At 38.4% G+C, this 26,686-nt stretch overlaps 1 protein-coding gene across 1 annotated transcript in view; it reads left to right on the forward strand.

The window, feature by feature from the left end:
• Positions 1-19,206, forward strand: part of CHMP4C (charged multivesicular body protein 4C) — a 29,153-nt gene extending 9,947 nt beyond the window's left edge. Inside the window, exons 2-5 of the mRNA XM_019453364.2 lie at positions 9,572-9,749; positions 12,588-12,702; positions 15,610-15,775; positions 15,963-19,206. Coding sequence (XP_019308909.1) covers positions 9,572-9,749; positions 12,588-12,702; positions 15,610-15,775; positions 15,963-16,027 — 524 coding nt within the window. The 3' untranslated portion in view covers positions 16,028-19,206. The remainder of the gene's footprint in view (positions 1-9,571; positions 9,750-12,587; positions 12,703-15,609; positions 15,776-15,962) is intronic.
• The last annotated feature ends 7,480 nt before the right edge of the window (positions 19,207-26,686 follow it).

Genomic DNA, 26,686 nt, shown 5'->3' on the forward strand with positions numbered 1-26,686 from the left:
GTGAGGTTACTAATAATACTAGTGGCAGGTAGAAAACTCATCCACTCAATTAGTTATATATTCTGCCTGGTCAAACAGTAACTGGGTTTTTACAAGGAATATCACGTACATTTTAATTACTACATTGGTAAGTTGTTCCAATAGCAGGTTAATTCGACTTGCTTGGCAGTTGACCTCTGAAGCAATTAATTATAAGAAATAAGAATTTCAGTGGATATTCAGAATGAGTCTTATGCAAGCATTTCTTCCTTTTTTGACAACTCAAGGCTGATAGCACTTTTTGGACATGACCTTTCACTCTCAGATTTAAGTATCTCTTATGTAACGTCCTGGCGGTAAGAACTGCTTCATCTCCAAAAGAAGCTGTGAGCTTTTTAGAAAGAGGAGAGTAGCATCATTTCTGTTGGAAAATAACTTTAATATCCTTTGCCCATTTCCTATCTTTCTGGAGATGAAAGAGGGCACTAATTATCCACTTTCTAATCTTTTATATTTTATAATATTAATCACCATTTCTCTTTTTTTTATATAAAATTCATTCCAACATTCCTGGCTTGCTTACAGCAGTATTCCACTTCCAAATGTCCTTTCCTCAGCTTATGTCCTGATGACATTTACTATTGGTGAGACCTCTGAAAATATGGAGGTTGTTTATAAGACCCAGCTAATGTGGCAAGCCGGTGTGATTTGCTCTATTTTGGGGTTTATAGATTCTGGCTTCTAATATATCTCTGCCAGAAACTTCACATGGTTTCGTAGGAGATTTGCATCAGGAAGAAGGTTGGGGGCTGGGAGGAATCCTTTGTGTGACACTTTTTATCATTCATGTGCCTTCCTGACTAGTGTGGGTGATTATAAGTGTAGACTGTTACCCTGGCTTCATCTACATCGCCTCCTTTCTGATGTCTGACCTCACCCTCCAGGGAGAGTGTGTACATTTCTCTGCGCATCTACTGTACCTTGTACATGTCTCTTGCCATTCTCCCTCTATGTCTCCTCTGCTACTTGAAATGTAACTTACACATGTTAGTATCTGTGGTCACAATTTCTGTAAGATAGTGGATGTTTAATAAATGCTTGTTCACTGATGTTTGAATGCCCACTTCATATCTGCATCCTCTGAGATTATAGCCTCATTTCTTTTCCCTGCAGTGTGGTAGATCTACAGTATATACTTGTGGAGCAGCTGAAATGAGTGGACAAAGAATATTTTTTTAAACTGAAGAAGGCCAGGGAAATTCATAATGGGGCGGTCCTGGCCAAACGAACCTTAGAATTTTCTAGTATTCTCCCAGCTACTTTCTATCTAACCTGTGACTTTGAACAGAAACATTTTGCTTTTATTCCATTTGTACTTATCAGGATGCTTATTCAGACTGTGTTTTTCAAGAACTAAAACAAGGTGACATAAATAGAAAGTATTATTTACTTAATGAAATGATTTGTATGTGAGTAAGAACAGGGCTTACTTTAAAGTTTCTCAAATAAAACAACATGATTATGATACTTCCTAGTTAAAAGCAAAAGAGGACATGACCAATTATGTGTGATATGTATCTCTTTTTTTTCTGTCCGAGATTTTATTTACATTCAAGTTAGTTAACATATAGTGTGGTATTGGTTGCAGGAGTAGAGTTTAGTGATTCATCACTTACGTACAGCACCCAGTGCTCATCACAAGTGCCCTCCTTAATGCCCATCACCCATTCAGCCCATTCCCCCACCCACCCACCCCACCCCCCAGCAATCCTGTTTGTTCTCTATATTTAAGAGTCTCTTATGGTTTGCTTCCATCTCTGTTATTTTATTTTTCCTTCCCTTCCCCTTTGTTCATATACTTTGTTTCTTAAATTCCATATATGAGTGAAATCATATGGTATTTGTCTTTCTCTGATGGAGCCTTTCTCTGATTTGTCTTTCTCTGAGTGTATTGCAACACTCTGCATGGTTGCAAATGGCAAGATTTCATTCTTTTTGATTGCCGAGCAATATTCCATTGTATATATATTCTCTTTATCCATTCATCAGTTGATGATGATATATATATATATCCTCTTTATCCATTCATCAGTTGATGAATATTTGGGCTTTTCCCATAGTTTGGCTAGTGTCGATAGCACTGCGATAAACATTGGGGTGTGTGCCCTCTGACACGCACTATTAGCACAGTTGCTGGGTAATAGGGTGGTTCTATCTTTAACTTTCGGAGGAACCTCCACACTTCTCCAGAGTGGCCGCACCAGTTTGCATTCCTACCAGCAGTGTAAGAAGGTTCCCCTTTCTCTACATCCTCGCCAACACCTGTCGTTTCCTGAGTTATTAATTTTAGGTAGCCATTCTGACAGGTGTGAGGCGGTATTTCTTTGTGGTTTTGATTTGTATTTCCCTGATGATGAGTGATGCTGAGCAGTTTTTCATGTGTCTGTTAGCCATTTTGTATGTTTTCTTTGGAGAAGTGTCTGATCATGTCTTCTGCCCATTTCTTAACTGGATTATTTATTTTTGGGGTGTTGAGTTTGATAAGTTCTTAATAGATTTTGGATATTAGCCTTTCATCTGATATGACATGTGTATCTTCAGCACTCTCTGGGATTTCTCTTCCAAGCCCCGTCTTTTAGGCCTTCTCTAAAGACCATCCATTCCTGGTAGAGAGAAGAGCTGTCATAAGGCAGCTTCATATTTCACAAACAGTTTTGTCTATAGTCACTGGATATGATGGTTTCTATAATGTTCTTCCTTTTTTGCAAACTAGTGGATTAGCGATGCACACATTTGTGCACTCCGAATGAGTGAAGAACAGACTGACCTTTACAACCACGATGCCCTGTACATTATACGAACAATGAAACTGTAACTTTTTTCTGTTTTTAGTTGTTTTTCATAGATGACTGGAAGTCTTCCTCCTCTGGCAAAGTAGTAGTTGAGTAAAGTTGCTTAAGGCTAGTGGAATTTTGGTTCAAGTGAGTAATTCTTAAATTTCAGCCGCAGTCCTGAATGGGCTGTAGTAACTCTTGCTGTGTCTCCCAGCAGCAGAATATGCAGGTCACGGTTCTGTATCTCCATTGCTGAAGGAATGTCACTGTTAAGTGAAGAGACAAAACTCCTGGCTGTCTCTCCACTGCAAAGGAATATAGTAGATTCTTTTGTTTTAGAAGGAATGTTATACAGGTTTCACCAGCTGCTTAAAAGCACATACAAGAGTTGGAAGATCGAGTTGCACCTTCTATACCGGTTAACTTGCATGGCTCTAAAAACGTCCTTCTTTGCCAAATCAGGAGCAAAGTTTAATTTGCAGTAGTTGTTCCATGTCTTTAAAAATATGCAGCTGTTTTTTTCCCCAAATCATGTGTTAGAAAACAAAATCAAAGCCTGTCTAACTCATGGTGGGTCTGAGGCATCATCATTTCCTGTGCAAGCTCACGGGGAGACTCCTCACATACGCTTCTTGGCTTTTGGAACATAAGCCTCTTGTCTTAGTGTTTGGGAGAAGCGTACTGTGCCAGGCAGAAGTCACAGCAAGTGTCAGGCATCCTGGGGCCAGATCCAGCCATGCAGAAATCACTGGGTTTGCTCACACAAAGTGTTTGGAAAAATGTGAATCAGCTTTTAAATTTGGAGGATTTTGCATGCAAATCCAGATTTCTTGCTTCTTTTGAGTTTGTGGAAGGCCGGGCATGGTCACGGTGGACTAGAGGTCAGCAGTGTGGCTTCCAGTAAGGTTTATGCTCTGCTGGTCACCAGAGTCCCTGCTTCTTGCTGTTGACTCCCTCATGCAGGGGCCAGGGTCCACTGCCATTTATTATCACTCTTGTACTATTTCTTATCATATAGACTAATATTCCTCTATTTTTTTCTCTCTCACAGGTGAGAAAACAAAAAAGGCCTTTCTCCGTAACCTCTCTCTGCTTCACTTAACTTTCATTACCTGCTTGGGTCCCTCTGAGATTAGAACACTGGTGTAGGCCAATCTGTAGTGTGTGGTGTGGGAATTAAAGTATAGGTTGAGATCTGAACTCTTAGTCAATTTTCAAATTTTTTCCCAAGTATTCTGAAGGTCAGAAGCCATATGTTAACATAGGCATTTAAAATTGTGTCCAAGCCAGAACTCATTATTATTAACAGCAACCATTTGCAAAGTTGGGCATTATACCATGTGGCTCCCACCATATGGTTCTGACAATCCTGTGAAGGAGATGACGATTATGAAGCTCCCTTGTATTTAGTAATCACTCATGATGTGTCAGGCACTGCACTAAATACTCTGTATATGTTATTTCATTTAATCCTTCCCCACTGAATGAGTTATATCTTCATTTTCCAATAAGCAACTTATGTTGCACATAGGTCACATAGGTATGGATAGATGGAGCCTAGGTTTGAAAGTAGGCAACTTGACTCCAGTGCACAATGTTCTATTGTCATCTACATATTATTGTTGTTACTATTATTATTACCCAAGTAGGGAACATCACTTAAGACTTAAGTCACACACCAAGGTTATTATGCACAGTTATTAATTGGTAGAGTAGTATTAAAATGTAACTCTAGGGGCGCCTGGGTGGCTCAGTTGGTTAATCGGCCGACTTCAGCTCAGGTCATGATCTCGCAGTTCGTGAGTTCGAGCCCCGAGTCGGGCTCTGTGCTGACAGCTCGGAGCCTGGAGCCTGTTTCAGATTCTGTGTCTCCCTCTCTCTGACCCTCCCCCATTCATGCTCTGTCTCTCTCTGTCTCAAAAATAAATAAACGTTAAAAAAATTTTTTTTAAATGTAACTCTAGTGACTCCAAAGTCTCATCCTTTATATCAAATTGCATTTTTTTTTATTTTCAGAAAGTATTCTAAAATTAATTCTAACTAGGAAACACAGTGCATTTTTTAATAGAGAACTTTAAATTTTTTCTTAAAAAAAAAAAAAAAAGGAAAATGCTTTTGGGCCGATGGATACCAGTTATATTCCAAATAAGTATAGACACTGAACCAGCCCAACAAGATAGGGAGGAGACATACTTGGAACATTCTATTTCTGGGTATGTTGGGTGGAGATGTGTATTTGAAGTTTACCTTCCTGAAATTTTCTGATATTTCTAAGATTTTTAAATGTATTCTAGTATTATGTTCTGGTTATGGTGAGTTATGGCAAAAAAGCCAGGGAACTTCTTGCTCATTGGTCTCAGAAATAAGATACACAATTGCATAAATTAATGAATGTTATATAATTGCTATTAGTAATGATAATATGTAATTTCTAAGTGTCTACCTTGCATAGGCACTATATGAGGTGTTTTCCATAAATTATCCCTAATTCTTAAGACAATCACCTAGCATCATGGGGATTATATCCCCATTTGCAGACCAGCAAACTGAAGCTCAAAGAAAGCAAGTGTGTTACCCAGACGTATATATCTATGGAAGAAGAAGTCACACTCTGGCCTTGAAGGCCATACTTTTTCTATTATGCCATGCTGTCATTATACCGTGTGCACAAAATTGTCAAGTTTATTTATTTAATATTCATTCATTTTATCTACTGTAAAGTAGGTCAATAATAGTACCTACTCGTGGAGTTCTTGTGAGTTAATGGCATAATTCACACAAAGCACTTAGCAGCAGTTTGGCATGTAACAAATACTCAAAGTTAGTTTTTGTTATGTATTTTATTGGCCATGGGCCAGGAACTGGGCCAGGTACTGGGGAAAGAGGAGAATAGGATGCTACATCTTTCTTCAAAGGGCTTATGACTGGTGTAGTGGAAGTGGGGTAGAAAAGGTTTTACAAATAATTATAATGCAGTGTGATAAATGTAGAAGTAGAAATGGATCCACACGCAGTGTTAGTGCAGAGCACCAACTGGTAATTCTCCCCATGTTGGGGGGAAAACTTTCACACAGCTCTGGTCATTAATGTGATGAGCCTCTGTACAGGGTGATATTGTGTAATATCATAGAAAGGTCTGTATGCCAGGTAATTTTTTAAAAATTGTTTTAGTTCTTTCCCAAAGGACAGGTTAAACTAATAAAAACTCTTTCATGAATGAAGTGTAAGCACTGTTCAGCAGGGACTTGAATTGTGATGTTGCACCTGGAGAGGGAAGCAGAGCAGAGCCTGATAACCCTGGACCTCCACGGTGGGCAGGGAGGCGTGGGGGAAGAAAATTACCACTTACCAGGGAAATATAGAACAATGTTCCACACCTAAAATAAAGCCTTTCTTTGTCAAGCCTGTCTACTTGCTCCCTCCCATGGAAGGAAACCTGCCTGATGGCATACCACACCCACTTCTTTTGCAGAGCTTTGGGCAGCCTTGCCTTTCAAGAGAGAGGCCTCACGGGAAAACACTTATGTAACTACAAGAGGCCCAGCTATTTATACTAACTATTGTAGTCTTTCATTTATAAATATGAGCTTTTAACACAGACTCAGAAGAAATTCAGTGAAAGATAATTGCAAGAAAGAGAAGGGTTAAGATAAGCAAAGCAAACAACCAAACTCAAGAGAAAAGAGATGATGTAGGAAATAAGATATGTTAACACAAAACTTGTTTTGGTATCTTCAGGGAGATTCAAGAGGCTATTGAATTATAAGACAAGAATGGGCTGCCATAAAAATGAGTAGCTAGAAGAAAAAAATTCTTACAAGTTAAAAAGCATAATTAAAAATAAATAAACAAAAGGGTAAAATGTAGAATCAATCTAGCTGAAGACTAATTGGTAATCCAGAATATAAAGTTAAGTAATTCTCCTAGAACATAGAACAAAAAGAGATAAACTAATAGATTGAAGGATAGAGCCAAGGAATCCCACATCCATCATATAGAGGTTTCAAAAGAGAGAAAACAGAGAATGGTTTGGTGAAAGAAGTATAAAAAAAAAAAATTCAAAGCATATAGTTTCTCCAACTGAAGGAAGACTTAATTCTTCAGAATAAAAAAAACCCCACTGAATGCTTAGTTGGGAGAAGCAAAAAATAAAAGGCACATGCTTACACCTAGGCTGGTGAAATTTCATAACTCTAAGAAAGTAAATCTTAAACATTTCCAAAGAGGAAATAAGCTAACAAATTTTCTACAAAGGGATACAAATAATATTGTCATCTAACTTTTCAAATATTGATTACCTAATGACAATGGAATAGTCAGAATTTTTGAAATATTTTGAACTGAGAGTTCTATAAAAAATCCAAACTATTATTCAAGTTTGAAACAAAATGAAGACGTTTTCAAGCCTATAGGTATTTAGAGAATTCATATCTATGCACCTTTCTGGAAAAAAAAACCTTTAAGATTTATTCTAGTAAAGTACAAATACTCCATGAAAGGATGATGTAGGATACAAGAGGCAATAGTAAGGAATTAAGCCAGCAAATTCTATAGTTTATTGTAAACTGTTGAAATTGTGTCTGTCAAACTTAATGCAATTGTTAAGAATTAAGTTTCCTTCAAAATTGAAAGGATAGTAAAACAACCAGTAATCATCTGTAACTAATAAAACTGAAGATTATTTCAATCAAGCATTGGAAGGTCTGGGGTGAGCAATGAATCTTATTTGGGAACAATAAATTATAAATTTTGATTAATTTTCAACATAGAAAACTTAATTGTATGTGTATAGTTTAATTTTTTAAAATTTTTAAAATTTTATTTATTTTTGAGAGAGAGAGAGAGAAAATATGAGTGGGGGAGGGGCAGAGAGAGAGGGAGACAGAGGATCTGAAGCAGGCTCCAAGCTGTCAGCACAGAGACAGATGTGGGGATTGAACCCATGAACCTCGAGATCATGACCTGAGTTGAAGTCAAACATTCAATCGACTGAGCCACCGAGGTGCCCTGTATGTGTATATTTTAAATATAAGAGCATACTTAGGGGAATACATTTAGTATATATAATGGTCTAACAAATTAAAGGGGGGAAATGAACAAAAAAAATTGATCAATATACATAAAGAAAAGACAGCAAAAAGTAAATAAGAATATAACAGAAAACACAAAAAAGATGATAATAGAAAGACCATATTAGATACCAGTTATCACAATAAATAAACATGAGTTAAAATCTTATATTAAAAGAGACTATATGAATGGTTGAAAACAGTCACACAAACTACGTATCCAAGTATATGCTATTTGTAATAGGTATACCAAAAAGAGCAAATAGAAAACAATTATGAAATATAGGTCCCCATGAAATTATTACAGGCAAATTGTAACAAAAGGAAAGCTGAAACATTAATATAAAGCAAAATGGAATTTAGAGCAAAGAGGTGTAAATGGGACAGACAGTAATATTTTACACTGATAGCCAGTAAAATCTAGCAAACTATAATGACTATGAGTCTTTGTGTACCAAACAAAAAGCATAGAGTAAGCAAACTAAATCTGTTGGGATTACAAGAATGAATTGACAAAAACAGAGTTAGAAGAGAGCCTTCTCTTAAAAATCTCTGTGGCAATAACTTACATGCTCCACTCTGAAACCATAAAGCTACTTGAGTTCTTTTGTCAGTTCTATTTAATTATCTTTATATTAACATCCTTCTGCTTCTCTTTTCCTGCACGTTCCCTAAATGGCTTATCAAAGCTCATATTTTAGGGTCTTCTTTTGGGGAGGGTGCCATAGTCAAAACTTTGTTAAGTTTTGTGATTTTGTGATTTTCAAATGAAGTGGGTATTTTGTTTAAGAGCTGATGGGAGGGTGTTTGGATATTTTTCTGAAGGCAACATTTCTTTCTCTCACCAGCTTGCTACTAATTCTTGAATATGACTCTAGCAGTGTTGATCTCATGGGTGCTCATGGTTAGATGTAACCTTGCTGACAGCTCATAATTATTTTAGACCAAGACATGAAGCTCATCAACCTAGGTTTGGGTTCCAGCTGCCACTCACCATCTACCTTCAAGAAAGTCACATAACTTCTCTGGACCTCAATTAGTTTGTCTTTAAAATAAGGAAATAAGGCTAGAATAGACAGTTATTAAGATTCTTTTCTTCCTCTAAAGTTTTGTTTTTCTACTGCATGATTTTTATTCATTTTTTTCCATACTAGCAAAATACTTTTATTATTTTATAATGATAAAAGAAGGAAAATAAAAATTTCTTTTTGGTGTATACCAGAGTTAAGGGAAGTAGAAGAATAAGGGAATTAATAGGATTTTTATGTACTTTGATGACAATAAAAAGCTAACAATTCCAACTGTTTGCCATGAAACTTATCATAGCTCCCCAAAACATATAAAGGATCATACTTTCAAAATCTATAAAATAGATTTTTATCCATCTTTTCCCTAAAACTCTATACTGATAGAAACACTGCTGTGATATATTTTATGAAATATGAAAACTGACTTTTCATCCTCTTACACTTGCCAGATCTTTGGAAGAAAAGAATAACAAGATGTTTGATGAGTAGTAGTTGCTGCAGGTGATTGAAAGGGCAGATGTTAGTGTTTCTCAGCTTTATTTGGCACCCTCATTGTCTGTAGGGATTGACAATGCTGAGTCTATGGTTGGTGTTGGGCAGATGTCTCTTGAGTTTGTGGCTTGGGCTTTCTGCTGATAAACGTGGCTTCTCCCTTATTTAGCTGCATTACAGGCACTAAAGAGAAAGAAGAGGTTTGAGAAGCAGCTCACTCAGATTGATGGCACACTTTCCACCATTGAGTTCCAGAGAGAAGCCCTGGAAAACTCACACACCAACACCGAGGTGTTAAGAAACATGGGCTTTGCGGCAAAAGCGATGAAAGCAGTTCATGAAAACATGTGAGTGAATTTGGTCTCCCTCCAAGTCATAAATTCTCTCAATGTTGGGAAGAGCCTTTGGAATTATGTGATGATTTTGGCAGGAATGGAGTTACTCATTTCAGGCTTTTTGACATGTTGGAATGGAACGCCCCCTTGGAGAAAGATTAGAAGTTAGAGTAGGGGAAAAAAAAAAAAAGACCATGAAAAAATGAAGACGTTCACTTTGCTCTTAATGTTTCCCAGTTGCCTCAATATTGTCTGACACTCCACATGTAAATGCTTTCACACAGCAGTTGTTTTTTTTTTGTTTGTTTATTTATTTATTTTGAAAGAGACAGAAAGTGTGTGAGCGAGGGAGAGGCAGAAAGAGGGAGACAGAATTCTAAGCAGGCTCCATGCACAGAGCCCGATGGGGGGCTCGGACCCACCAAACCTTACGATCATGACTTGAGCCAGAACCAAGAGTCAGACGCTTAACCAACTGAGCCACCCAGGCACCCCCATGCTGTTGTTTTAAAAAGGCCTAAATGTCAACACTTGTGAGAGTGTTAGAATTACTGAACAGTGGTTGTCAAACCCAGAAAACTACAAAAGAGAACACAGATGGCCAGGATCCTTGAAGAAGGGTAGGGATTGAGCCTTTTTGTTTTTAACCACATTCTCCAGGTGATTCTGATACTAACCAGTGTTTGAGAAATATTGACCTAGAATAATAGCTTTGAGCATGAATTTGAGGTTACATTTGCTGAGTTATATTTAATCCCAGTTTCATTGCCAACTGTCCTTGAGTAAATTACTTTGCTTCTCCCTGATTCAATTTCTTTAGCTGTAAATTGGAGATCATAATAGTACTTACCTCATGTAGTTATTGTGAGATTCAATGAGATACTAGATACAATGCACTTAGCATAGTTTCTGGCACAAGGTAAGCACTTAGTACCAATATTCATAGTGGTAGTGGGGCTGGTGATAATTTGCTTTACATTCATGCTGGGAAATCAGTGACTGAGACCTGATTCTTTCCTGAGATTAGATATGACAGTGAGGTCTGGGTCAAAGATGTATAAGAGCAAAAATGCCTGAAGGATGTAGAGAAGTGTCTGTGGATGGGAAAAATGGGAGAGGGGGAGGCTGGGGTCAGTGAAGACATCTTTGCTAACATTTTCTTGCCTTGATAATTCATTGATAATCAGCTGTCATTTTGATAGCTTCAGAAAGATCACTAGAGTCACTGTCAGAGTCAAAAATCTATCATTGCTGTAAAGCTGGGTGCTAAACTGTAGTACAGAATCACGGCCTCTCTCTCCAGGTAGCTGAGCAGCAGTATGCCACCGTATTCCTTTGGAGTAAAGTTCAACCTCAGGCCCAAACTTCAGTTGTGCCTTTCTCATACTCCTTTTTATAAATAAGCTCACTGTATATTTGTTATAATGATAATAATTGGAAATGAGGGGTGATAGGAGGATGCTAAAAGAAAACTTTTTAATGTAAAAATACTTGTCTTCCCATATGTAGAGTCTGGAAAACTTGCACAATATTTATTCCACTGGGAGTCAAAATTGCAGTGTTTGCTTAATAATGAGGTAAATTGTCACTTCTCTGGTATTCAATCAGTTTGCCCTAGTTTCAGAGTTGGAGGAATGATTCAGAGACAGAATGGTAGTGAAGCAGTTCAGATCCTGGCCTTCAGACACTGCCTGCTTAGGCTGGTGGTTAGAGGCTGGTGGGGTTCAGGTGCCAGAAGCTGTCTTCAAAGCAGCTGTGTGTTGTGGGCCTGTGGCTACCTGGATTCCTGTGCTGAGGTTGAGGATTCTTCTGAGAGCTTCGGAGGCCTCATCCTGCTTTCATTAGTATTCTCCCTGGGCATCAGCAGCCATGGGAAAGCTCTCAGGAAGTCAGGATCTCAGAGCCACTAAGCATTCTAGAAGATCTCTAGTTCCAGAGTTTAGCTTCTCTAAAAGGCTGCTGTCGGATAGTTACTGGTGAGAGTTGCCACAGCTTATCTTGGTCATGGTGGTCCTTGGTGGTCCATGGCACCATTTCCTGCTGAACTGATACATGGCAGCATATATTAAATTCTACATATGTTCTACCAGACAAAATTTCAAAATGCATCGACAAATGTTGTTATAGTCTCTAGTGAGTCCCAAATGTAATGGCCATTTATCAAATATTTAAAATATATGCGTGTATGCAGGTTTATTAATTTTCACAAAATGCAAGTTGTTTTTAAAGTTGATAAATGCTATCACCAGAAATTTTTATTATCTTACTGAAATAACTAAGAGTTCACATTAAATTGACTCATTTTTCATATGGGATTATAGCTGAATTCATTTTATTATTATTTTTATTTTAGAGAGAGAGAGAGAGTGTGTGTGTATAAGCGGGGGAGAGGGGCAGAGAGAGAGAGAGAGAGAGAGAGAGAGAGAGAATCTTAAGCAGCCTCCACACTCAGTGTGGGCCCAATGCGGGGCTTGATCTCACAAACCTGGGATCACGACCTGAGCCAAAATCAAGAGTCGGATGCTCAACTGACTGAGCCACCCAGGTGCCCCCAAATTCATAATTTTAAAGTAAAATTCTAAAATATTTAGAGGTGCCTGGGTGGCTCAGTTGGTTAAACATCTGACTCTTGATTTCAGCTCAGATCATGATCTTATGGCTCGTGAGTTTGAGGCCCACATCGGCCTCTGCCCTGACAGCAGAGAGCCTGTTTGGGATTCTCTCTCTTCCTCTCTCTCTCTGCCCTTCCCTGGCTTGCATCTTCTCTCTCTCTCTCTCTCTCTCAAAATAAATAAACAAACATTTAAAAGAAAAGAAAAGAAAACATTTCAACAACATATTATTTCCCAGGGATCTGAACAAAATAGATGATTTGATGCAAGAAATCACAGAGCAGCAGGATATTGCCCAAGAAATCTCAGAAGCCTTTTCTCAACGGGCTGGATTTGGTGATGACTTTGATGAGGTAGGTAACACAGTGTAAAGAATGGAGTATTATGGGTACTAAAAAGGATAGCTTCCTCTCAAATATAGCAGGTGGGTTTTCATAAATATTTTCTTAAACAGCACTAAAGAATAAGTGATATTTGTTAGTGATGTGCTTCTCACAAGGGGGGAATGAAAGTGTTGGTAGCTCTGATTTAAAAGAAAGATTAATATAGTCTAGCAAACCACCCCCTAATTAAGTTTTCAGCTATTAAGGAGAGGCAGTATGTGATTATGTAAAGTTAGTGACTTTTAATGGTTGAAGCCTAAATAGCACCATTACAAGGAATCAAGTGCTCGCACATCTGGGCAAAGCAAAGCAGACTGTGTCACTCTGCAAGGAACAGACGTATCATGCTCTGTAGTTGTTAAATTAGAGGTTAGTCTGCCTCTGTTTATTACTCAGGCCATGAAACAAAATAAGTGTGGAGTGGCATTATTAACACACACATTCCATTTAGATTAATCAGTCCAATAATAGAGACTATAATTATAATGGTGGTGTCTGCACCGTGAATTTCAATTGTTCTACTCAAAGCACACATAAGTAGGACTAGTATATGTTTTGAAATGTTTCCAGTTGTCTGATTAGTATGAGAAAGAATCTGACTTCCTGACTTTCTACTAAGTAAGATGTGGTTCCATGGAGGCCTAGGAAATGAGAACTGAGTGTTATCAACTTTTAAAAATAGCGTAGACCACCATATGTGGAATTTATGAAACAAAACAAACAAAATAAAAAAAGAGACCAAAAAAGTCAGGCTCTTAAATATAGAAAACAAACTGGTGGTTGCCATAGGGGAGGTAGATGAGAGGATGGGTGAAATAGTGATGGGGATTGAAGAGTACTCTTATCATGGTGAGCACTGGGTAATGTATAGAATTGTTGAATCACTATATTGTACACCTGATATTAATATAATACTGTGGGTTAATTATACTGGAGTTAAAATAAAAAATATGCCTCCCCCCACCAAAATGGTGTAGATGAGTGGTTAGAAACTTCGGCTTTCAGGCCAAATCCTTCCCATAGGCTTTTTGTATGGCACGTGAGCTAAGGATATCACATGTTTGAAGGACCGCAGAAAATAACAGTAGTAACAATAGAAACAAAGAAGACTATGCAACAGAGACTGTATGTGGCCAGCAAACCTAAAATACTGCTATCTGGCCCGTTAAAGAAAGGTTGCCTACCCCTGGTTAGCCCAATAAGCACCTATTGAGTGCATTATGATATGGGGAAGGGACTCTGGGCTCATAAGGACATCTGGGTTCTGCCATTTGTTACTAAACTTTGTGTAAGCCCCTTCACTTTTCTGACCCTTAGTTTTCTCATCTATAAAGTGAAAATTACTGGATGGCTAGATTATCTCTGAAGTTTCTTAATTCTAAAATTATTTTATCAGTGGATGGGTGTTTGGTATTCAAAGGCTGTAAACGATGGAGGAGATGATTATTCTGTCATCATACTTATTAAGGAAAATATCAATATCTTCTTTGTACTGTTGATAGCTCTCAAGCGCTATTGACAATTCTGGGCACACCTTCAATGTGGAATAGTGTTCTGCCATTACTATATTTACTATATTTGTTCCTAATTGTTTTGTGAGCAAAAATAGGCCTCAGAGTATTCATTCTGTAAGCCCTTTATTCATATAGCTTGTGGGAAACCAGAAAGCTCACAAGTACACTGACCATACTATTTCACATGGCCTGATGACATACACTTTCATGATTTATTTCCTTTTCATGAGGTAGATTTACCAGTGGTTAATCATTAGGCTTGCTGCATATCTGATATACATTGACTTGGTCAAATGTTGTGGTTGGCTTAAGTACCTCCTGTCTTGGCCCGTAGTATTGTTACTCTCATTTTAATACGAGATGGTGATTTATTTATGTATCTTTCTCCCACATTCAATAATGAACTTCTTAAATGTAGGGACTGTTGATTCAGCTTTGCATCCCCAGCATTGAGTTCAATACCTGACCATGAGTGAGCTCTCAATAAATTTGTTCAATGATGAATGAATGAATAAATGAAGACTCTCCTTGGCCAAATAAACATAAGAGTGTCTTAGGTCATTTCTGATGGTGACAACCTCAGAATTCAAATGATGACAAATTTAGTTTTGACTCTCAAGCTCTCTCAGTGGGGATTGGACTCTACCTGAGTATTCATGGAGCCAGTTATATCTGAACTACCATAGTCATATCTGCTATAAGGTGACTTATGCTGTTAAAGTCTCAAACTAGTCTTGCCTCTCTAAGGTTCTTAGGACAGAGAATAGTTTAGGATTAAGCCAGATTCTCTGAGACTATAGCTAAAAGAAAGAAGTACAGTGTACCTACCTTGAGGTGCAGTTTTCTTTACCCAAACACACAGCATGATTTATATTGGCTTTGGTAATTTAACAAAGACACCATAGTATCTTTGATTCTTTTTACTTTCTGTACATTATGGCTCTGCTATACCTGTTGTTATGTTTTCAAAAGCATTGGCCCAGATGGAAGTACTTATTTGCTCCAATTAAAGTTTTACAGATTCTTACTTTTTTACAATAGGAAAGATACAGTGGAAAAAATGACAGGCAAGGTGCAAATTTCCTAGAAACTGTGGAAGTTATAAATTCAGTTAACACAAATTACTTGAATAACTGTTTACTGAAGTATTATAAGATTAACTACAACAAATTTGCACAAACCAAAATATTCATTTTTTAATCATTGCTCAGTGTTGCAAAAAAAGACTTAGTCTTAAAATAAATATTCCGTTTCACTGGGTTCTCACATATCAATTGGGTAGCAGATGTTCTTATTATTGTGTTTGAGGAAACCCACTTCTTGAAACGTTAACTTCATAATTCTTTCTTTCTCCTATGTTCAGGATGAGTTGATGGCAGAACTTGAAGAATTGGAGCAGGAAGAATTAAATAAGAAGATGACAAATATCCACCTTCCAAATGTGCCTTCTTCCTCCCTCCCCGCACAGCCAGCTAGAATGCCGAGTCGAACGTCAGGCATGTCTTCTGCTGCACATCGATCCCGAGCAGGTCTGTTGCACACCTCAACTACCTACAGTCAGATACTTGCCTAAAATAATTACCCAGGTCCATCCCTTTTAACACTTGCTTTTTACTTCATAGATGTGTAACTTTTAATACCTGTATTCATACCTGTTTTCTCTGGTGAAAGTGGGAATGTCGCCGCTTACTAATTTTTATCTATTTTTTGTTCCAGCATCTTCCAGGAGGGCAGAAGAAGAGGATGATGATATCAAACAATTGGCAGCTTGGGCTACTTAAACTACAGTGGAATTTGTTGACATCTAAATTAATGAACTGTACATTAGACACACAAAAAACATGTTTTTGCAATGTTTAGAAGTTAACAAAGACCTTGTTTTATATTTACACTGGATGAGTAATTGTCTTTTAAGGCTTGTAGGTAAAAGTTACAAAGAATCGCATGTAGACATAGAATCAGGGATGGGAAGAGGCTTCCTGGTAGCATCTCAGAGGATCTTTCCATGCTGATGGGAGGGGGCATTCTATCTTGTTCACTCCTGTATTTCTAGTCCTGGCACATACTTGGTGCCCTCTATACACTTGTTGAAAGAAAACGGAATTCTATGTACGCGTAAAAATGTATAACAGTTTATAGGCCATGTAAGAGTGATGTGTTGAGGATAATAGCTAGAGAAAGTATCTTTCTTTTCTACATGAAGCAAGTTTGCTATGTGTATCCATGTTAGAACGTGTCTACCCCATGGTAAATGCAAATACACCATGTCTCTTGTGGGAGAGACTTCATGTAGAGAAGTCTTATGTGAGTCTATACATAGTTTCACTTCAGTTTCACAGTTTAAATCTTAAAAGAGCTTTAATTGACATTTATTATGCCAATTAAGCTTGGAATGGAGCAATGGATGCATTTCCTAAAATGTTTGAAAGCACTAACAGCTTACACTGCTGAGCGAGAATCTCCGGGGTGTAATTTAGCCACTTAGGAAGCCACGTTAACACTCCCAGGCCATTATGACGCTGTTGTGGCTTCTGCGTGCGAAATGTGTGAATGTTCATTCTTTCCTATTTTGTGCTCTCTTGTATGTTTATTTACAATTTATGGCACATTCCTTGTATATACATAAACATAAAGGCAATTAAAAGTATATCATGAATAAAATTTTGGCTATAATTATTTTTAAATGAAAATAAATTACAAAATGATGGATTGCCCATAATATGTCATGGGCCATAAAGTGACAAATGTCATTATATAAAATGTTCTAGTATTCCCTCTATTTGCTAGGGTACATAGTGGAATGTGAAGAACACTAAACCTGGAGGTAAGAGTCCTGGATTCTAGCCTCTGCTCTGCCATTAATGTAGTATGACCAGGCATGTCATAAACTCTGAACCTTTGTTTCCTCATTGGGAACTCGAAGGGTTGGACTTGATCTCTAATGGGTCTGTCTTGCCACAGGCCTTTTGCAATGCTGTTCCTCTTAGCAGTCTTCCCACCATCCACACACACAGATACCAAATCTTACTTTTTCCTTAAATCTTAGTTAAAACGTTATTTGTTTGGGGAAACTTTTCCTGATTACAAAGACTAAATCAAGTCTCCTTGTTATATGCTTTCATAGGACTCTACTCTCTCTCTAATCACCTACCAGGATTTATATTTCTTGAATTATTACTTAATTATTATTGTTCTTCTCTGCTGGGCTGGATGACCATGAAGGCATGGACCGTACGTCTTCCAGTTCCATAGTGTATCCCCAGGACTCTACACAGTTCCTTGCATACAGACATGTTTGATAAATATTTACTAAATGAATGACTATGAATTTTTAAAAAAAGTCTATTTATTTTGAGAGAGCAGGGGCAGAGAGAGAGAGAGAGAGAGAGAGAGAGAAAGAATCCCAGGCAGGCTCCACACTGTCAGCACAGAGCCTGATGCAGGGCTTGAACTCATTAATCATGAGATCATGACTTGAGCCGAAACCAAGAGTTGGACACTTCACCAACTGAGCCACCCAGGCACCCCGACTTTTGTACTTTTTACATCTTTTGGGTCATGATAGAATAACAGGAACTGGATGCTCCTGTTATTCTATGCTCAAACAACTAGAAAACTGGACAAAATATGCACAACAGTAGTTTACAGGGCTTGAACAACAGGCAGCACTGGACTGTGATTCTTGAGAGGGAAACAAAGGAAGTGAGTACTTCCAGTGCCCCCACTCGCTGCCTTCACAGGGATGGGGAACCCAAACATAGTCTGGTACCTTACTGGGTAGAGGAAATGCATGGAGAAGATTCTGGTGTGTTTATGCACACACACACAGAATTTAATAAAATATGGTCTTGTCATCAAGTATATTTCTTGCCATGAGTTCTATCCCAAGCTCCAGTCAAGTAGAAGTTAGACGTTTCTTTTGGTTTTCCTGCCATCTCTTCAATATCAACATCTTTGTCTTAAAGCCTATTTTGTTTGATATTGGTATAGCCACTCCAGCTCTCTTTTGGTTACTATTTACATGGAATATCTTTTTCCATCTTTTTATTCTCAGTCTATATCTGTGCTTGAATCTAAAGTGAGTCTTTTAGGGGCTTCTGGGTGGCACAATTGGTTAAGTGTCTGACTCCTGAATTTGGCTCAGGTCATGATCTCATAGTCATGGGATTAAGCTCCACACTGGACTCCACACTGAGCACGGAGCTTGCTTGGGATTCTCTCTCTCTCTCTCTCTGTCCTTCCCTGGCTTGTGCGCTCTCTCTAATAAGTAAACATTAAAAAAATAAAATAAAATTAGTCTTTCGTAAACAGCATGTAATTGGATATTGCTTTTAAGAATCCATTTACAAATCTCTGCCTTTTAATTAAAGAGTTTAATCATTTCCTTTGGTACTTTAGAAATTGTTTTAGCTCTTTGAACATATTTTAAATAGCCAATGTAAAGTCTTTGTCTAGTAAGTTTAACATATGAGCTTTTTTAAAGAACGGTTTCTATTCAATAGTATTGTGGGGTTTTTTACTCCCGTGTGTGGATCATACTTTTTGTTTCCTTTTGTGTCTCATATTTTTTGTTGAAAACAGGACATTTTGAATATTATATATTTGAATAGTATAACCCACTTTTAGTGTTTGTTGTTTTTGATTCTTATACCTGTTTGTTTAGTTACTTTATTGAACTAATTTTATGAAATCTGTATTATTTTTGTGTGCCCCCTGAAGTCTCTATTCCATTAGTGGTCAGCTAATAATTGGAAACAGATTTCCTTAAGCACCTGGAACCAAAATATATTGTATAGACCAAAATATTCAGCCTAAAGTAGTATGCAATACTCTGTACCTTTTATGAATCCATAACAATCTACATGATTTCTTAATATTTCTTTAAGACTTATTTCCTTGAATGTGACATACGCATAGTCTGCACCACATGGAAAATAAGGCTTATATTTCATTTCTGCAATGCCCAGTCCATTCGTTCATTTGTTCTTCTTTCATTCACCAGACCACTTGATAGATATTGTGAATTTAAACAAGACACAGATCCTGTTCTTACGTAGGTCCCAGTCTAGCAGTGTGACCTTGGGAAAGTTTCTTAATCTTTCTGAGGTTGAAATTCTTTAATTCTTTAATGATATAATTGGAATACTATCATTAATCTCATTGGGTTGTCATGAGAATTAAATGGGAATATGTTTGTAAAGCTAGTGCAGTACTTGGTGCAAAGTTAATGCTTAATAAATGCTTTCTTCATGCTCTTGTCAATTTTCAGAGCAACTGAGGTAACATAAATAACAATTATCACCATCTGTCATATGCTATTTATATGCCAACCAAGTGCAAAGGGTCTCATTTAATATTTCATTTAGTTTATAAAACATGGCTATGAAATAGGTATTATAGTAGGTATTAATATAAGTAGCCATTAATAGTAAAATTGAAAGTGGCTCAAAGACATTAAGCAACTTCGTGAGGCCACATACAGTTGGTAAATTAAGATTAAGAATTTGAATGCAGGAGGGCACCTCGGTGGCTCAGTCAGTTAAGTGTCCGACTTGGGCTCAGGTCATGATCTCATGGTATGAGAGTTTGAGCTGCGCATTGGGCTCTGTGCAGACAGCTCAGAGCCTGGAGCCTACTTCATATTCTTTGTCTCCTCTTTTTCTGCCCCTCCCCTGCTCATGCTCTGTCTCTCAAAAATAAACAAACATGAAATAAATTTAAAAAATTTTTTGAATGCAGGTTTCCTTTAGTTTAATACCTATCTCCTTAACCTCTTTCCTACATCTCTGCTGATAGTAGTGCTTTCCTCACAAGATGACACAGGCATAAAATCTTTACGGAATTAGTTCCAGGCCAGTAGAACCTAAGAAAGGACCATTTTTTGCCTTCCTTGGCTGTAGAGGGCAGCAAAGAGACAGACTGAAAGGGGGGAGCACTTCATAATATAACATTAGACTCTTCTCTACTGGTATTTCTCCTAAAAGGTTATTTTAATTTAGACAATAAAAAAAAAAATCACAGAGGTCTAAAACTGTGTAATGAATTCCTAGGAAAGTGAGCCAGATAGCTTTCTGAAATTTTATTTATCTATCTAATCTATCTATTTACTTTTCTGATAGTTTTTTAAAAAATAACATTCCTCTTTTTTGCAGAGAAAGAAAGCAAACCTCAGCCAGAAAAAGATTAAGCCAATAATAGTTCAAATACTTGTAAAGAGTGCTCCCCTAAGTCCCTATTTGAAACGTTAGCCCTTCTGTAGCTTAGCTCTTAGTCAAGATTAAAGAGTTCAAGATCCTATCTTAAAACTAAAATTTAAAGGAATTTGAGCTGTTTTTACTCTGGTCTCTTTCCTGAAAATGTTGGCAGGATCTAGAGCATTCTGCCATAACCAAAGATTTCTGATGGCTGCAGTGCTTGAAGTCACCCACTGTAGATTTTAAAGTGCAGGGAAGCTAAATGTATGACATGGACACTGCCTGTAGACCCAGGATGACTTTTTAAGCCCACTTGCTTTTAGTAATCTCTTAGACTCAACATGGGGCTCGAACTCATGACCCTGAGATCAAGAGTCGCATGCTCTTCCGACTGAGAAGTAGACTTCATGGCAGTAGACTACATTGTGAAGTTATTGAGGGCAAGAACTACAAATAGATGACCCACACTAACCAACCCTGCCCCCCAGAGTCAAATGAAAAAGTGAACTGACAAATATTTATTGAGTACCTACGCTTAGTACCAGGGATACAAAGGTAAGTAAGGCTTGTTTATCACAGGAGGTGGTATGGCCTAGTGGGTTCAGAGCACAGCTGCTGATTGTCTATTTGTGTGACTGGTACCAGCCAGGTTCCCTGGGAGGCTGACTCTGAGATGGAGAATAAACTACAAGAGGTTAATTTGGGAATGCTTGTGGCATCAACACCCAAGGAAAGAAGGGACAGAAAGAAGGAATGAGTAGAAGTTGAGCTGCAGTGCAGTCTCAAAGGAGGCCTTCGCTGACCCCATGAGACAATCTGAAGTGATGCCCGAGTGGAGGTGATCCCCTATGGGGATCGATAAATGCGGTTGCCTTGAAAAGACTGCATAGTCTTGGGGGAGCAGTGCCATAGACAACTCCTTAAGCAATGAGGGAGTAAGTCCTTTCCTAAAGGGGGATTTGGAAGGTACACTGCACCTTCCACACAGTGACCTTAGATAATTTTTTTTTAACTTTGTTGACCCTCATTTTCTTCATTTGTAAAACAAGTATTTAAAAAATATCTTTATGGAGCCAATATGAAGATTAAATACAACAGTACATGTAACATCCACGTCATGCCTGGCCGCTCATGGTAAGAAGTCACAAAGTTTCCCCATTATTATCTTGTTCACAATTTTTCCAATATAATGATTATTCTGTAGGGCATTAGGTTTTCAAAAATGGATAACAACTGTTCCTGTCCTCAAGAAGTCTAGCTGGGGAGGGTCAGCACATGAAAAGACAGTGCAATGCAATGTGATAAGTGTTTCAGTGTTGCATGGATGCCTTAGGACATCCTGTTCTGGCCTTCTGGACAAGCTGTCCCTGAGTTGAGTACTGAGTACTTCTCTGAGGAGGCAGTGAGTAGTATAGCTAAGGCAGGAAGGTAGGAAAGGGTAAGCTGGCATCTAGGATGGCTGGAGCATTGGGTGTAAGATAGCGAGGCTGCTAGGAACCAGATGATGAAGGTCTTGAGTACCCTTGTGTAGGACTTTGGATTTATGCTGAAAGTATTGGGGAGCAATGGAGGATTCTTATATGTCTATCAATTTTCATATTACAAAGTTTAATCTATCAAAATAACAGAGAACAGACTGGAGAAGGACAAAGTGAACACGGGGACATCTACTGAGAGGCTGGCATGAGCTGAGGGCATGGTGATGGGGTTTAGATGTGGAGGGAAATCAAAGGGGACAAAGGAATCATTGATACTCCCTGATTGCTTGTTTGAGTGACTTGGCACAGAGTTGTGCCATTTTCTATGAGATAAGGGATATCAGGAGCAGATGTGGGGTGTGGATTGGGGAAGAAAAGGATCATCTTGGCTTTGGACATCAAGGTTGAGGTGTTGAGAGCCACTTCATCATTATAGTGCAGTAGAACAAAGGATAATGTGTAGAAGAATCAGAGTTTGGAGTCAAAAAATTGCAGCTGTGGAGAGAAGTGGGAGGCTAACTTCCAGTTAGTGGAAATTCAACTGAGGAAGGAGTGGGATAAATAGTAGAAAATCTAGGAGGTTTTCTGGCTTCTGTGATATGTTTTGACAGTATGGAAAAATATCCAATTTCTACCCAGTCAAGCAGCAACTTTCCATCTTTTAATTATTTGAATAAAACCACTTCTCTCAGATTGTCAAACTCCTCAAAAGGAAGATATGGAGTAAGAAAAAAAATTCATTTTTTCAAAATTAGATGGCAAAAAATCAGACATGCCACTTTTAGAAAACTAGCTGAAGTAAAAAAAAAAAGAAAGAAAGAAAGAACAAGAAAAAGGTTTTGTGAAGGAATAAAGAGAATGTGAGAAAATGAAAAGGGTAATGTAGAGAGTAGTTCTGGTACAGAACTATTGGGAACTTAAAGAAATAGGAACCTTTCAGTGTTGTATAGCTGGTATACCAGGGATAAATAGGTAAAATAATAGAAATGAATAAATTAAAAAGTTTATTGAAATTCAAAAACAGTTGATAATGCCTTTTTAGAATTTCAGATATAAAAATGGGAAAGGCGAGGGTCAATTTCATGTTCCTATTTTATGAAGTTAAACAAACATTCATGAAAGAATTCTACGGTAAATGGAATACACTCCTATTTATGCTAGTTGACATCTAATGGGATGAATACCTTCATTCGGGTAGTACACTTTCTTAGATGAGATAGTTGAGATAAAGCTTCGAACGTATCTACTTTAGGTCTGACAAATCGGTAAAACAGCAGCCAAATACCAAGACCGTTGGTATTTTCAATTAGTTGCCTTCCTGACATCTCCCCTGGTAGTTTTTTCCTCTACGGGAATATTATCAAGTGCTACTTCACATTCTTCCCACTAGGCGACACTCTAAGCTCATGGGAAAGGCAAAGACAAGGCGCCTGCTGAAATCTGCCGCAGGCTGCTCCGTTTGTGGGAAATTGATAGCAGTTTGGATTTTATTAATTGAAACTTTAGAATTGAAAATGGTTTCTTATAAATGAGACAACAGGATAGGCCATATGGTTTAACTGAAAGTAAGCAGTCTTTGGAATCCCTGCTCTTGCCTCCTCTCACACTCCAGTGCGTCTTGCGGACCAGCAAGGCAAGGATTGCCAGGGATAATATTGGGGTTGCAATGATGCCTGGGGTGGCCCTCAGGAGATGCTTTGGTCTACTCAAGGAATTTAGAGGACCCAACAACCTTGCTCAGCCATATGCACAACAGAGGTAACTTGTCTAACAAGAAGCCTCAGTGGGAAGTGTTTTCACTGCTCACTGGCAGAAAGGAAGACTGCATGATTGTAGCAGTGACTGAGGGGGCTCACATTTCCATTAATTTGAAGAAGCAGGTCTCTCTTCACTTATGAGGTTCCAGGCATTGGAATGGGCAGCGATTTTTGACGACTTTTGGGAGGTTGTTATAATGCATGCAGCTACACTCATGCCAGAAGTCATTCATCGTGGCTGTTGGTTTTAAAGTGTGACTCGTGAGCCTTCTTCCCTAACCTCCTTTGTCAACCTAAGCCCAAGAGGTACAGCTGGAACCTGGGATCAGGGATAAAAATTGAGAACTCTTCCTTCACTGGCTGTGGAGAAGAAAAATTCACAGACAATGGCTACGATCCATCATTCGTGGAGGCTTTGTGGATGTAACCAAACACAGGAAAGAGAAGCACTAGACTGGGAGCCAAAGAGACTTGTTTTCCATGATGCCCCAACACTTGCTCAGTGTATTCATATAATCTTTCTGGTTTGAGGTTTTGTCTGCAAAATGAGAGGTTTGGAGCAGACGACTTGATGAGCTCGCAGGCATAGACATTCTAGGATTTGTATCTAGGTAAGTAGAGGCAGTCTACAAACTGCCACCCAACAACCACTGCAGGAGAGCTTTCCTAATCCCAGTTGCTTCTGTGGGTATGGCAGACTTTCTATGAAGGGGATTTGTGCCTGAGGTTCTTCGGACCAGCTAATTTCTAAAGCACTTCTAGTTAGAATAGATAGATCCCCTGGGTCCATATTACTTATGAGTAGTTTATAAAGTATTAATTGCCTGGGGGCTAAGAGTTCCAAATACCTTATTCTGAAATGTTTTATCCAAAGTTGGTCACAATGCATTCCTGTGCAACAAATACATTGAGCCCTTGATGTGTATATGTCAGCACTATGACATAGACAGTCAAGGGCTGCTTAGGGTCTATGTGGTGGGTGGACTTAAAGTACAACCCAAAGTACTGAGTACTCTGCTAGAGGAATGCACCAGATGCTGTGGGTCTAACTTCCTGGGCACCCCAGGAGGAATGTCACATAAAGAGCTGGGTTATGAGAGCCTAGTTCATTGCAGCATGTCGAGCACATGCCCTACCACGCAGTGGATGGCTGACAATGTTTGCTGATTAATGCCTGAATGTATGCACATTACAACGTGTTGGGTAATTGAGTGCAATGCCTGAAATGTTTCTGAGCACCTGACACATGCTTACGCGTGTACTCCTCTCAGCATATCAGATCGGTGAACGCTATCATTATCTCCCTTTTAAATGAGCACCAAGGCTCAGAGAGGCAAAGTAATTCGCCCACTTGGTAAGAAGCAGAACCAAAACTAAAACTTAAGTCTGTTCAATTTTAAAGTATATTCTTAACTAGCACTGGAGAAAATTATGAAATGTTTTATAGACGTGGAATGCTCAGAAAAGCAAAACCCAACAGATATTTAAAAATTATTTTGAGGAAGGCATTGTAAATGTATATCCAGGTAAGCTACATCAACTCTTAGTGAGGCATTCATGTATTATCTAGCTTAAAAATGAAAGATGTTTCTAAATGTATTTCTCTTCCAGCACATACGGTAAAAGTCTTATTTTGAACATAAAGTTGTTTGCATATTATAAAACCAATTTCTCTGAGACCCAATTAAATAAATCATTGACTGAGTGAGTATCTGAAGGGTAGATGTCTGCAACATACCGGATAATGGAGCTTCCAGACTGCCTGGCTGCTTTCCTGTGGTCCGGCTTCATCCACCACACTCCTCTGGTCACCTTTCTTCACCTACAGGGGCTTGAGTCCATGTGCTGTTGTTGCTTCATCTTCTTTTACCAGGTAAACTTTAATTAATCCGAATGTGGGCCAACTCTCATTTCTTCCTCTGTCTTCTAATTCCTGTCCAGTTACCACAGGAAAATCATTATACCGTTTTAAGCAAAAACACAGACCTTATTTTGATTCATAAGCATAAGATGAGAGGTGATGATTGACAGACTAATGTCAAACAAAAAAAATCCAGTGCCAGCCACCTTCTTACGAGCTTGTTTGTGGTAGGTCAGGACTTGGCCCATCGCAGCAAGAAGACACTTAAAAAAAATAGAATTGTCAGGTATTTCGGAATGGCAAGGAATTTCCTCACGTGGCATTAGTTAGGCCTTCAGGGCTTGACATGGTCCCACTCCAGCCTAGTGGCACAGAAGGCCAGGAGGAAGCCAGTGCTTTCTCTGCTCTTGTGACCTGGTGCACTTAATCGTCCCATGTGTGTGCATGAACTACCACATGGGAGACTGGCCTTCATGAGGAACTGGGGAGGCCTGGGGGGAGGCGATCTCCCTGCTCACTTGTATCCTAATGGCATACATCTTTTGCACTGCTTTTTGGCCTGTTTAGTTGAGGTGGTCAGAGCTGGCATTTTTTAGCACACTTCAAAACTGCATCATCTCTTTGTGTTTGGCCTGGCTCACTTTGAAATCTCTGACTATATTCTTTACAAAAGTCTCCACTTACACCACTGGTTAAATTGCTTCCCTCAAGCCCTGTGTCCAGGTATATATCGGTTACTATGTTGTTTCATTACAAGTTCAAAACCATTTTGTCCTATCGCAAACATTTCTAGTGTAGTGTACTCTAGTGTAGTGTATTTGTAGTATACTACAAATTTCTAGTGTATTATAGATTAAAAAGGAATTTTTTTTAATGTTTTACTTTTAAAAGTTTACTTATTTTTAAGACAGAATCCCAGCAGGTCCCGCACTTACGTCAGCACAGAGCCTGACATGGGGCTTGAACCCACAAACCGTGAGATCATGATATGAGCTGAAACCAAGAGTCAGACTCTTAACCGAATGAGCCACCTAGGCGCCCCGGATTAAAAAGGAATTTTCAGTTTAGTTTGATAAACTACCATTTATTTGATGCACCACTTGGAAATATGGTTAGAACAAAAACCATTTGTAAATTGGATAAAGCCTAT

The sequence above is a fragment of the Panthera pardus genome, unplaced genomic scaffold (genome assembly GCF_024362965.1).
Source record: "Panthera pardus isolate Hobbes unplaced genomic scaffold, ASM2436296v1 HiC_scaffold_7, whole genome shotgun sequence".
NCBI lineage: Eukaryota > Metazoa > Chordata > Mammalia > Carnivora > Felidae > Panthera > Panthera pardus.